This window comes from Colletotrichum aenigma, assembly GCF_013390185.1.
Source record: "Colletotrichum aenigma strain Cg56 chromosome Unknown KSG_Cg56_contig10, whole genome shotgun sequence".
In the NCBI taxonomy this organism is placed as follows: Eukaryota; Fungi; Ascomycota; class Sordariomycetes; order Glomerellales; family Glomerellaceae; genus Colletotrichum; species Colletotrichum aenigma.
Window position 1 is genome coordinate 4,043,534 of NW_023500916.1, and position 13,417 is coordinate 4,056,950.

Genomic DNA, 13,417 nt, shown 5'->3' on the forward strand with positions numbered 1-13,417 from the left:
ACCCAGTGTAATGTGGGGAAGAGGAACCCAGCCCATACAGCCCTCTTAGAGCTCTGCTGGGCAGATCAGATCGACATAGTTCTGATCCAGGAACCCTGGATAGGCTATAGAGATAAGATGCAGATTAATACACACCCAGGCTTTAACTCCTACGTACCAGTTGACTTCTGGAACAGTAGAGACACAAGGCCTAGGGTTATGACCTACATACGCAAAGGTCTAAGGCTGCAAATACAGCAACAAGGACCTACCCAATCAAGAGATATCTTATGGGTGAAAGCTGGCGACCTCACTATTATGAACATTTATAGGCCGCCAGATGAGCCTATAAACCAAGCAACCAGCCTCCTTTTAGATTATCAACCGCCAGAGAGAGCCCTTATCGCTGGGGACCTTAATGCCCGCCACTCCTCTTGGGAACCTGGGTCCCCTAGCTGGAATCGAGGAGACGATATTGCAGAATGGGCGGAAGGCTATGATCTTCTGTTTATTGGGGAGGTTGGGGCCCCTACCCATACCCACGGGCATACCCTCGACCTAACCCTCTCAAATATTCCCTTTACTGAGGCTTATATCAGCCCACACTTACACCCAGGGGCTGACCACGAAGCCATCACAACAATTATCCCTATGAGCAGGGCCCAGGAACAGGGACGCCAGGCTAACCAGCTCTCAGTCCCAGAGTCAGCCCTACCACGGCTGATCGACCTGGTAAAGGCTGGGGCTGCAGCCTTACCTATTCTAGGGGAACTGCCCAGCCCAGCAGAGCTGGACACCCTAGCTGCCCAACTGGTCAGCCTCTTCCATACAGCTATTCAAGCTGTAGGCAAGAGACGGACTAATCAGGGTAGGGGAGCCCCCTGGTGGACAGAAGAATGCTCAGTAGCCCACCAAGCTGCTATTAAGGCTAGGCGCCAACAGGCCCAAGAACCTGGGCTGGTCATACCCCCCCCTATCCTAGAGGAGCAAAAGGTCTTCCTAACAACTGTGAGAAGGGCGAAACGCACCTACTGGACTGCTAAGATCGAAGAGGCTAAGACAGACCAAGACCTATATAAAATTATAGGCTGGCGGAAGTCTAGCCTAGCAGTCAAAGCTCCGCCTCTAATAGTGGGAGGGCAGACGATCAGCAATACCCACGATAAAGCCCAAGCCTTGCGGAAGGCTCTACTAGAGCGATTTAGTGCTACAGACGACCTATCTGGGAACCCTTTTGCTACCCCAGTAGTTATAAGTCGTATTATACCCTGGCAGAATACAGTTAGCATAGAGGAAGTACGCCAGGCTACTCTGACAAAAACTACAACCCCTGGGACTGATAAGATTACTACAAAGTTGCTACAATGCACCTGGGGATTAGTAGCTAGGCCTATACAACAGCTCTTCCAGGCCTGCGTTCAAGTAGGCTACTTCCCTAGACCCTTCCGCAATGCGGAAATTGTTATGATCCAGAAGCCAGGGAAAACAGACTTCTCTAAGACTGGGTCTTGGCGCCCAATATCCCTGCTGTCCTGCTTAGGCAAAGGCTTAGAGCGGCTGATAGCAAAGAGGATGGCCTACCTCACTATCCTAGAAGGGGTTGCCAGCCCACAGCAGGTTGGAGCCCTACCAGGGAGGGCTGCAGTCGACCTGACAACCTGTCTCACCCATGAGATTGAGAGGGCTCTAGATACAGGGCTTACCGCGACGCTAGCAACAATGGACGTCAAGGGGGCTTTTGATTCCGTCTTACGAAACCGACTTATTGTCAGGCTACGACAGCAGGGCTGGCCTAGTAGCCTGATCAGACTGATCTACACCTTCACTTCTAGCCGAACAGCCCGCGTCAGGCTAGAGGACACTACTACAGAGGACTTCCCTCTATCCTGTGGACTACCGCAAGGCTCTCCACTATCCCCTATCCTCTTCCTGCTCTATATAGCTGATATCCTAGCTGATGATCGGAAGCTACGGTTTGGCTATGCAGATGATATAGGCTTAGTAGCTACTAGCCCCTCGCTAGAAGAGAACGCTACAGCCCTAGGCCAGGAGATCACTAGTATCCTCAGCTGGGGAACAGAAAATAAAGTCGCCTTTGACCCAGCTAAGTGTGAGGCAATCCACTTCAGCAGAAAACATAAACAGACAACAGACCTACCAGATATCCAAGCCAGAGGCCTAACTATCAAGGCCTCAATAAAGCCTATAAGATGGTTAGGGGTCTGGTTTGATAGGAGACTCACCTTCCAACACCATGTAGGAATAAAGGTAGCAGCAGCAAAGAAGGTAGCCTATTTCCTACAGCACCTTACAAACACAAAAGGGGGGCTCCCAGCAGCTGCAGTTCGAAAAGCAGCTATTGCTTGCGCCCTCCCAATAGCCCTATATGGAGCTGAGGCCTGGTATGCAGGCTTGACCAGACCAGCCCTGAACAGCAGCACCAGTATAGTCGGCACAGGGCAGAAGGGTTTAGCCTGTAGAGTTGGAAGAGTTATTACAGCAGCAGCAAGGGCTATCCTACCTGTCTGGAGGACCACACCAACCAGTGCCCTCATCCGAGATGCTGGCCTACCAACAGCAGAGGTGGCCCTTGAGGCAGCGCGACTACGCTTCGCTGCACGCCTACAGAAGGTTGACCAACAACACCCCTTGGTCCCAAGGCTTCTACAGCCAGGGCGGCAGCAGACCAGGCTCCAAAGAACAGCTGGCCTCTTACCTAGGTGCCCAAGGCCAGCACTCCTACAGCCGCAATACCCCCCAGGGTCTCACCACCCTATAGTCACACAGACGAAGGAAGTAGCAGCAAGGATCTTCCAGGCCTGGCTTAAGACTGTGCCAGATAAGCATACTATTATCTACTCAGACGGCTCTAAGGCCCCTGATGGCGCTACAGGGTTTGGCTTTGTTATATACCGTAAGAACAAACGTATAGCCCAGGGCTGCGGCCGCCTCGGCTTAGCAGAAGTGTTTGATGGGGAGGCTGAGGGGGCGAGGGCAGGGCTCCGACGGGCCCTCCTTACCTCCCAGGGCCAGCCTATACACATCTGTATCGATAATACCAGCGTTATCCAGGGGATCCGAGGCAGGGTCCCAGACTCCTCACAAGCGGCCTTCCTTGAGATCCAAGAGGCAGCTAGGATGTATGACATACGAACCCATTGGTCCCCAGGGCATGAAGGCATCAAAGGGAACGAGGAAGCAGACAGCCTAGCCAAGGAGGGCACAACCCTGCCAGCCCCTAGGGGCCAACTAGCCACCCTGTCAGGGATCAAACGGCTAGCTAGAGAACGTATATGCCGCCAGTATAGAAAATGGTGGAAGCAAGAGGCAACACCCCGCTATACCCAACTAGGGCTTAAGGCTTCCCTTGCCTGCCCCCCTGAACTAGCCCTGCCACAGGCTATACTCCATCATCTCCTAGCAGCCCGGTCAGGCCATGGAGACTTCGAACAATACCATCAACGCTTTAACCATACAGAAGCACTGCTTACCTGCTCCTGTGGGGAGGCAAAGGAGGCAGACCACCTAGTCTACTGCCGAAAGACCTTAGCGAGGAGGCTTCAGTGGCCCACCCTCCACCCCTCTAGTCCACAGGAGCCTATAGGACCAATAGGATCTCTGGATCGATACTACAAGGGGCTAATCACTGATCATGAAGGCTTCCAGGCCTTTCTCTGCGTGACAGACTTCTTCCGGAAGATCTGCCCGCGGTACTAGGGCCTAGGTCTGAACCTAGGCCTTAGTAACGAACCCCCCCCTCGTAGAGGAACTGACGAGTATAACGGAACCAGGGAACCAGCGGGAACTAGGGACGGATAGAACACATAGTAGCCTATGGTCAAGATTTGGAGGACGTTAGGAAGAGGCGTGTACTGTAGAGTATATAGCTTGAGCCTGCGGCCCTCCACGCCATATACCCCTCGGGAGGTCGGCCGCAAGGGCGGCTGCGCCCTTGCCGCCACGGCGTTAAATACAACAACAACAACAACAAAGAAACAATTGCCCGCATGAAATCCGTTAGGTGTAATTACCCTGTCAACCTCTCCCCAGCCAGCCTTGGAACAATCAATCCAAATCCGTGCTTGATGCCCAAGATGGTTTGAAACACCATTGACAGAAAAAAAATGCAAAAGCAACCCTCGAGGCCAAATCGCTCAAAAATGCATCGCATGCCGACGCTGGAATGAGCAAAGTATACATAGTGGCAAAAAGCATCCGTAAGGTATGAGATGTCGTGATTTTGGTACGCGTCGAGACACTCGCGCAAAGAGCCAGCGATCTCGAGGAGAAAATAAAGCCAGGTGTTCGGGTGGATACGTTGCTCAGTGAAGCGGGTCGGCATCGGCAGCGACGATGTATCCCACTTGGAAGCTCTTGCGACAAATCGGGCAGCTTCGAAGGTTTGGGTCAGCGGAGATGTTTCCGAAGCATTGCTTGCAGGATCGGTGACCTGTGGAAGGGACATGTCAGAACATGGTAGTAACGATTGCAGGATGTAAACGTACCGCAGATCAACACGCACCAGATGTGCTTGTCATCCTCGCGGCAAATAACGCAGCTTGACTCGCCAGCCTGGTAGTTGAGCTGCACGTTCTGCACCTTGCCACAGCAGGTTCCACGGTTGTCCAGGCAGGATTGGCAGGCAGCCTATCCGAGTTAGTGGCTGGATGTTGCGAGCTCGGTAGCAGACCTACATGACCACACTTGGTGAAGAGGTAAGGCTTCCCAGCATTCGGCTTCCGACAAACACAGTTGATGGTGATGAGATCCCTGGCCGGGGCGTTCTGATGCTCGGCGTCGATGAATCCAGATTTCAAAGGACTCTGCGATTCTTCCTTCTTCAAGGAAGGCGTGTCTTTGGCAGCCTTCGGAGGAGATTGCGAGTAGCTCGTCTTGCTGAAAAGTCTGCCGATGTTGTACTCTGGCTTAGTGACGCGATGACGGGGACTGCGACGAGGGCTGACAGCCGGGGTGACAGAGGCATCCTTTTGTCGGCGAGACACTGATACTTTGACGTCTGTGGTTCTTGGTTAGATGCGATTCGGACGAGGGATAGGTGGGAGTAGTACATGGCGACATGGCAGGCGATATCAGAGACCGTGATGTTTTGTCCGAGACGCCGTCGTATTATGATGCTGTCCAGCGAACGGTTCTGACGCCGGCTTCTAGCTGGACCTTGGGAGCGAGTTGAATGAGATAGAGAGCGAAGGAATGTAAGGTGGCGGCGATAATTGCCAACGAGGGTGAGCTCACGGGCCTGGGCGAACGACGCGCGACAGTCGACGGATTGCTGAGTAGGGAAGGAGGCGGCATAGATGCAGAACAACTGAGAAACAGTTTTTGTGGGAAGGGTTGCAGAGATTTTCGAGATTGGGCCAGGTGAGTTGGCCAAGAGGAAAGTGGAAGGAACGAAGGAGGTAGGCCCAAAAGGAGCACAAGGAAGGCGCGACTTGAAAATTTCACACCCAGCGAAATTGACTACACCAGGAGGCCAAGTCAGCTTGTACTTGAGCTTTTACTTTTAGCAGGTTCAAATGACTGTCCAGGGTGATCGACTTACATTTGCCGATAACAGGTTGATGGAACGACTACGCCTTTGTGGTGATGATGTCTGGTTATCCTCACAATGGATCTCAAGTTGACTTGCACCCCTCCGGCAAAGATATGTCAAATGCATGCTAATACACCCCTGGTCTTTGTTGTATCCTGTTAAGCAATCTGGAATCAAAAGTGAGCATGGTAACCATAGATAGCGCTTCCATCTGCAAAGATCAACTAGTCTTCTAATGCCTGGATTTGTGTTGTTTGTGAGACGCTTGTCTTGCTAGGAGCAACCTTCCAAAGTTTTGAAACCTGTTGTTCTGTTTTACCAGCCCAATACTTTAGCAAATGTGTGTCGAAACATCCTTCAATTCATGGCTCAAAATCGCGACATTTGGGGTCTAATTTAATGTCATTTCACATGTTGGGAGTGATCAGCCTGCTCCACGATGCAATGTCACAACCTGAAAGATCAAAGCAAGGCTAGACAAATTTCTACGCGCAAGTTGGAACATCTGTTATGCTTTGGAGGCCCGCGTTAATCATTGACCCTGATTCAATAGTCATCATCATTCGAGGAACTTTCCTTGCAATGTATCAGTTATTAGCTGATGCTCAGGACCGCAAGCCTCGGTCATCCCTTCGTCCACAAGTTAACAATGAATCAAAGCGTCATTTTGAAAAGTTGATACTGGGAATGCGCACTCTACCCGTTGAAAACCACCTACATATCGCGAGCATGCACACAACGATCCGAAACCAGACCGCAGGTGACTTCACTGGCGCAGGTCGCACCGCGCATACTGGGAGGCTCCACGAGTTCAAACGCCTATCGCATGCAATCGTCATCCTAGAAAAGAAATCTCACTCTTGTTCAAACGGCATTAGCTGACCATGTTTGGTGGTTGAGTGGCGTCGGAATAGTGACCAGCTTGAAGTTCCGACCAGCCAAGTTTTGACCGGTCTGGTGTTGGTACTTGCCATGCTTCTCCGCCATTCGGTTTCCATCATCGTTATGGCTTGGCTAATTGACGATGAGATACCATGTTCACTTGATGCAATGGCCTGGGGGTCTTCGGCTCACACGGCCATTCTCGGAAGGTCACATCATGCCGCGGGGTTTTGACAAATCTCACGTTGCATCTCCGAACTAGCACGCCACGATCGGTGCATTCTGGCGGGCCTAGCTCCCCGAATGATTCCTATAAGACCAGCATATTAAAGATGCCACGAAATTTCTCCGTTCGTTGCTAAATCCCTGTGCAGGATTTCCGAGTCACCCAAACCGCTCAGGTCATGTTCGCAAGTCTTCGGCCCCACATTGGGGGGTGGATGTCGCCCAAATGCTGTCGGTGAGGGGTCAATCAATCATCATCACTTTCTTGGCTGCTTCCTTGGTCAGAACGTTTGTTGCTACGTTACAGCAAGGGAACGTTAGCTAAGTGGCTTGACAAAGTCCGAACTTGCAGGCACTTTACAAAAAACTTAAAGGGCGTGTTGGAGCCCAGCGACTCTGCCAATTGTCCTGCGTCTCTCCTTTGCGCCGAACAATAGCATCCACCTCGTCAAAATGCGCGATTTTGTCAAAGCGACTGTTTACGCGCGGATATATGTAGTTTTCGCGTTGATTCTTGCTCCCCTTAAAGCATTATGCCAATCTGATGGCAATGTCAAGAGCATCTATTTATTCAAAGACGTCCTTCAATCTAATACATCAGCTTTGAAAACCGCTGGATTCGATACGTTGCTCATATTCAGGATTGGCGTTCTTGAAACTGGAGATTTGGTGTATTACTCCACGGGAGATGCTGGAGAAGCTGTCGATGCTCCGGTAGTGACAGCCGGATCATACGTGGGAGGAGAAGCGTTATCCGAAAAGATCCGCTCCTTCAAAACAGGAACTACCCACATCAACCGAGTCGAGATATCCTTGGTGTCCCACGACACCACCTTCCAGAATATTCGGAGCCTTATCAACAGCAATGGAACCGGATCTGACTCTGTCTTGTATCAGGGTTTCCAAACTTTGAAGACAGAATGGAATCTTGATGCGTTCAACAACGACGACGAAGGCGTATATGATGTTGCAAGCACTGTTAGCTTCGCTCAGCTTCTCGGCACGATCGGCTATCGGTACTCCATCGCGCCATACACAAACAGTGGCTTTTGGGCCACCATAAAGAGTCAGATTGACGCTGCTGAGGCCGGCCTGTTCGATCGGGTTTACCTACAAGTGTATGATGGAGGAGCGGGCAACAATCCGGGAAGTTGGCAAACAACACTTGGTGCTAAGGTAATCCCCTTGGTGTGGGTTATAAACGATGCGAAGCCATCACAAGGAGTAACCCCAGACCAAGCACAAGGAAGGTTTTCAACATGGGAACAGCAGTACGATGTCGCAGGAGGGGGCTACTGGAATGACTATGACATTGAGAAGATGAATTCATCTTATGAGGAGTACGGAGATGCCCTGCTGACAGTGTTCGGCTAGGTCCATCTGTTCCCGTTCCTATTTTAGACCTCATTGGTAAAAAGCCTTAGCTTATCTCGCCCTGTATAATTTCTAGTATTCTAAGTAAGTTTACGCTTTAAGTCTTGTGCAGCCTTGCCGAAGCCCACCTAAAGTACTTTGGCATTTGCGAATAGACTGCAATAGACTCACTTGTGAAAACAGTGTCTGAAATCACAATTGCTGGATATATGTCGTTAGGCTAGCCGACCAGATATTGGACCCACGAAGCCCCAGAAGCACCTGCAGGCGAACCATGAAAGGGTTGCAACCGTAAAGCAACGTGATACTTAGTGAAGGTGTCGTCACTAACAGTTATCCCATATTCAGTGAAGTGGATCAACATGATCCATCCCCTCATTTCGATTATCGGCAAGGAATAATCGAGATCAAAGGAACTTTTGAGAACCCTCGCGGATCGGCGCCATATTCTCTGCATCTGAGTGACGGGTTAACGTTGCTGCGCTTGAGGCTATAACAATTGGCCTCCTGTACCCAGGTTTGCCATTCTCCGCTGACATTCATAGCGTTGGTAAACTCGGACCCGACGCAATGACACATGGCACCAGTCATCGCCCTACGCCAGCTTGGAAGCCTGGTTTCACTCAAGCAGAAGTGAACGGGAGAGCCCCCGATAATGGAAATCAAGTCGGAAGCGTCACAGGTTGTGGGACAACATTCAGGGATCTTCGTGTGATTGATACGGCCGCGCCGGAAAGCTATGTAGCCGGTGACAGAAATCAAATTTTCCAAAAATCAAGCGAATCATTCGGAAGGGGATGAAGTAACAGCCGTATCTGCGATCTTCCATGTATGCTCCTCGACTTGCTGGATTTGATCAGCAGTCCAAGTGGGCTTGTTTTCAATCAATGATCCCTTGCTGTCAATACAACTCCAGAACTTGCCGTCTTTCTCGTTCATAGCGGAAACCTCTACCAGACCGGTGAGTAGGTTCGTGGCACATTCCTCGGACGTGATGCGAAGAATTTGACTGAAAACCCTAACATACTGGCAACGACGGCTTCAAGTAGAAGCCGTTGAAACCCTCACCAAAAATTAAGTGGGTCCATGCAGACAGGGAGTAGAAGCCGTTGTTTTCTAGCAGCGTAGAAGCTGTTGAGCTTTCCAGTAGTAAAATACATGAAAGTCGGATGCAATTAAAGCTTGAATGAAGGCGATTCTAACCATCTAGTTCCCAGTGTTATAGTTAACAATATGAGTCTAGAAATTGGTGAATAGGGTAGTAGATGTTTTTGTGATGTGGTCCTAAACCCCACATCAAGTAGCTAATCATATAACAGGGAATTCAGCTAGGCTAGAGAGCCCGACCGACCGATGGAACGCAGGCAGGGTTGAAAGTAGATCAAGGAGAAAGTATGTGGAATTAAGGGGCAGGAAGGTGAGGTTATAAAAAGAGGACAGGAGGAATTATTTAATAGTAGCAGACCAAAGCAAGCCATCCGTATAGCTAAATATGGAGCTATTCGTCCATAACGCGCAGTATTCTATTCTGATATGCATATTATGTCAGTATGCAGTAGTAGCAAACAAAGTCGCAGTATATCTGCGAAACCACTATCGGTTAATCACCGCCGAGGCCAGGGGAAAAGTGGCTAGATTGGTCGGCAACATCCTAAGCATCATCTGCAGCCAGGCCGATTTGGAGTCGTTCTAATACCCAGACCCCACAGTCGAGCCAGTTGCCTATATCGCACCGCCCTAAACAGATAGTTTACGCTGCCACGCATGCTGTTATGTTTGCCGCCGCGTGCGAAACATATAGGAGCATTGTCGGGCAGAACACAGATAGGAGAATGATTAGCAGAAGGGGGGTGATGTTCGCAAGAAAGCCACCACAGTTAGGGATTTGCTGTGGATAACAGGGGTGCTATGCCAGCGGTTTTTCTTAACTCAGGCTGCGAGCGGATGGTTTGAGGTGGCCTGGGGACAGACAGCCCATAAGTCTCTGCAAGCCGCTCCAAACAGAAGCCTAGGCCGGCAGGCTGTAGACTGCGTTCAAGATCTCCAGAAAGTCTAAGCAGAACGTGTGAAGACCAGCCACGATAAGCTAATCTGCGTCGCTAACGAAAGGTTAGAGCCCAGCCTGTGGCTAGCCTGTGTGGGATGGGCGGTACACTTAAAAGGGCTTAGTGCCAGCGCACTCTTCAACACAACAGCTCCTATTAATAAAGATGAGGTTGTGCTTCAGGCGATGTGGGCGACAGTTGAGCGCATGCTGGACCAGGCTTGAGCAACATCTGCGCCTAACACTATTAGGCTGGCTGTGCTGTTTGAGGCGCAGCGTACAGAAGCGCACGTCAAGCTAAGGCGGCCGTTCAACAACCGCATAGAGGACGACATATGGGCGAGATATAAGGGCGTGTGGCTATATCTGCTGTATGTCTGGTTCCACACGCAGGAAATAGACGACGATAAGCGGCCACTGTATAAACTAACGCCGTTACAGGCAGAAGCGTGGGACTTATTCGAGCAGATAGCAGAAGCAGCCAGCATAGGTATGGAGGATCAAACGCAGGAGAAGCTGGAACGCGCAGCACTTAACATGCTCATCAGCATGCTGGACCACCAGCTGAAGGGTGGAGACTACAGCAGTGCTCTTCTCAGCGCACTTGCGGTGATAGGCATCACTGAGGATGGCGGCTGGGTTCAGATCACAGACTACACGACGAAGTACTCAGCTGTGGTTAAGGTGGTGCGCATGCTGGTGATCCATCAGGCATACACTAAACGTTATGACGAGGTCGCTAAGCTGGAAACATCTCTAGGGAAGGATGAAGCAGAGGATGCAGCGTGGAGTTTGTTCCAGCATATGCGGGCGAAGGTATGGCGGTTTATAATGCGGACGACAGGCGATAAGGATGTAGAGCTGACACTAATAGACTGGATTCTCAAGACGCAGACGTATAGAATGCATATCTAATATAACATAGCAGCAGCTGGCGTTATAGACTGGTTAGGTGATCGCATATCATACAGATAGGTATAGTTCATAATAGGGCAGCTGTCAGACGTACTGTATAAGCTGGTCTGGGAGACGTAGGAGATGCTTGCAGGGCTGACGGCGACAGAGGATTCAGCTTTGCCAGACGGTCCTAAAAGCGACATCTGGTTATAACTACCAGCCATCCTATAGTTATCAATTAAAGACAACCACAGCAAGACAAAGCCTAGGTACTCATTTCTCGCTGACGACCGCAACAGCTAGGTCTCCACCAGGGATAGATAGCTGTTTATGCGGCTAGCGCAGTCACCTGCCGCTGCGGAATAGTGGGGACTTAGCAGCACAGGCAATAGTCGCAGGACGACAGACCAGCTATTCCAGCCGTCAGCCGTGCAAGAGTTCGGGAGGACGTTCGAACGACTCTGCGAGCAACTGTGGATGCTTCTGCACATGCTCGGCGGGCAGCTGGCGCAGGCGAGCAAGCTTGCCGGTCTGCAGACGGTTAACACAGTTAATAGGGGCGTCTGCAACATACTAGTGCATAATAAGATGTTATGCTTTATTATAGCGTACTATAAAGGGTATAGGACGACCAGGCAGGCGAAAGTGATCCACTGGTATCTGCTGAGGGAGGTTGGCAAGCTTATAGTATGGTATCTATAGCTTATCTTGCCGTTCTGGCAGGAGGTGCAGGGCATTATGAACGAGGCCAGCGCATACAGCGCGTTCATATGGGCAGACGACATCACCTAACATACTGGCAACGATGAATGATTGTATCATTCATCGAAACTGCCACCCAAAAAAGAGTGGGTCCGCGAAGACTGGGGGTAAGATTCATTGAAATCTTGCCGAGTATCATTTATTGAACTTTCTGCGCCCAAAATGTCTGTATTATAGATGCACTTGAAGATAACAGTGAGTTATTCTTTTTGACCGAGTTTCTGGCCTATAGAACACCCAGTTGAATTGATAAATATTTAATCCAGGTTTGAACGATCTTAAACTGCTGACAGTGACCCACTCAGTCCAGACTAATTAACAACAGTATTATTAACTACTAACTTATGTAAGCATTCCAGGGAGACACCATGATCCAGATAACACCAGCGCCAGCTTATTTCAACCTAATTGAATCATCAAATTCATGAATTTTGTTCCAATAGTAACCTATAGTAACCTAATAGTTAGCATACTTTATCAAAAGGGTTAAATAAGACATTTTCAACGTTCTTCTGCTAGAAAATATGAACAATTTCCAACTTCGCTCATAATTGCACTCTAAGACTGGACGAGGCTATAGATCCACTTATGATTCTTACTAACTTCTCGCTCGCAGTATGCAAAGAATGTCAATACGCAGTTATTACAGACGAAGTCGCTTCGCATCTGAGAACGCGCCATCCGCTCTTAAAACCAGCAGAGAGGAACAGCATATACGCCTATATAACGGGAATCCACGGAATTATTCGAACTCAGGACCAACTCAGTAACATCCAGTATCCAGCCCCCACAACAGAGCTGATTCCCCATATCGCGCCGCTAGTCACAAACAGAATCTGTTGCAATGCGTGCAGTTTCATATGCCAGCGGATTCAAACGATCCAAGCCTATTGCCGCAAGGAATATAGATAGGTTAATGCTCGAAAGAGAGGCGGCGATGTGAGAGGCCAGGCGAGCGAGGTCAGGAGCGTGCTGTGGACAGTTGGCGTGTAATGTTAGAGATTCTGCGCATCCCAGCGTGGCAAGCGATGGTTCGAGGTGGCCTGGGGACAAACAGCCGATAAGTCTCTATAAAGCGCTCCAAATAGAAGCCCGGCTCAACAGGCGGTGGACTGCGTTTGAGATCTCCAGAAAGTCCAAGCAGAACGTGTGAAGATAAGCCACAACAAGCTGATCCGCGTCGCTAACGAAAGACTTAAGCCCAGCCTGTGGCTGGCCTGTGTAGGATGGGCGGTGCACTTAAAAGGGCTCAGTGCCAGCGCACTCTTCAACACAACAGCTCCCATCAATAAAGATAAGGTCGTGCTTCAGGCGATATAGGCGACGGTCGACCGCGTGCTAGACCAGGCTCAAGTAACGTCTGCTCCTAATACCGTCAGGCTAGCCGTGCTGTTTGAGGCGCAGCGTACAGAAGCGCACATCAAACCAAGGAGGCCGTTCGACAACCGCATAGAGGACGACATATAGGCGAGATATAAGGGCGTGTGGCTAAGTCTGTTATGCGTCTGGTTCCACACGTAGGAAATAGACGACGACAAGCGGCCGCCATATAAACTGACGCTGTCACAGGGAGAGGCGTGGGACTTATTCGAGCAGATGGCGGAAGCAGCCAGCATAGGGATGGGGCATCAAACGCAGGAGAAGCTGGAACGCACAGCACTCAACATGCTCATCAGCATGCTGGACCACCAGCTGAAGGGCGG

At 50.3% G+C, this 13,417-nt stretch overlaps 3 protein-coding genes across 3 annotated transcripts; 2 read left to right on the forward strand and 1 right to left on the reverse strand.

Moving 5' to 3' along the window:
- Positions 1-1,698: 1,698 nt before the first annotated feature.
- RTase-6 (putative RNA-directed DNA polymerase from transposon BS) lies at positions 1,699-3,696 on the forward strand (the record flags this gene model as incomplete). Its single annotated transcript, XM_037330182.1, has 1 exon — positions 1,699-3,696. The coding sequence occupies one exon, from the start codon at positions 1,699-1,701 to the stop codon at positions 3,694-3,696; it is 1,998 nt and encodes a 665-aa protein (XP_037171571.1).
- Positions 3,697-4,301: 605 nt separating this feature from the next.
- CGCA056_v014941 (uncharacterized protein) lies at positions 4,302-5,058 on the reverse strand (the record flags this gene model as incomplete). Its single annotated transcript, XM_037330183.1, has 4 exons — positions 4,302-4,429; positions 4,485-4,626; positions 4,674-4,996; positions 5,049-5,058. 4 exons carry the CDS (start codon positions 5,056-5,058, stop codon positions 4,302-4,304), a joined length of 603 nt encoding a protein of 200 aa, XP_037171570.1.
- Positions 5,059-7,090: 2,032 nt separating this feature from the next.
- CGCA056_v014942 (uncharacterized protein) lies at positions 7,091-8,011 on the forward strand (the record flags this gene model as incomplete). Its single annotated transcript, XM_037330184.1, has 1 exon — positions 7,091-8,011. One exon carries the CDS (start codon positions 7,091-7,093, stop codon positions 8,009-8,011), a length of 921 nt encoding a protein of 306 aa, XP_037171569.1.
- Between the last annotated feature and the right edge of the window lie 5,406 nt (positions 8,012-13,417).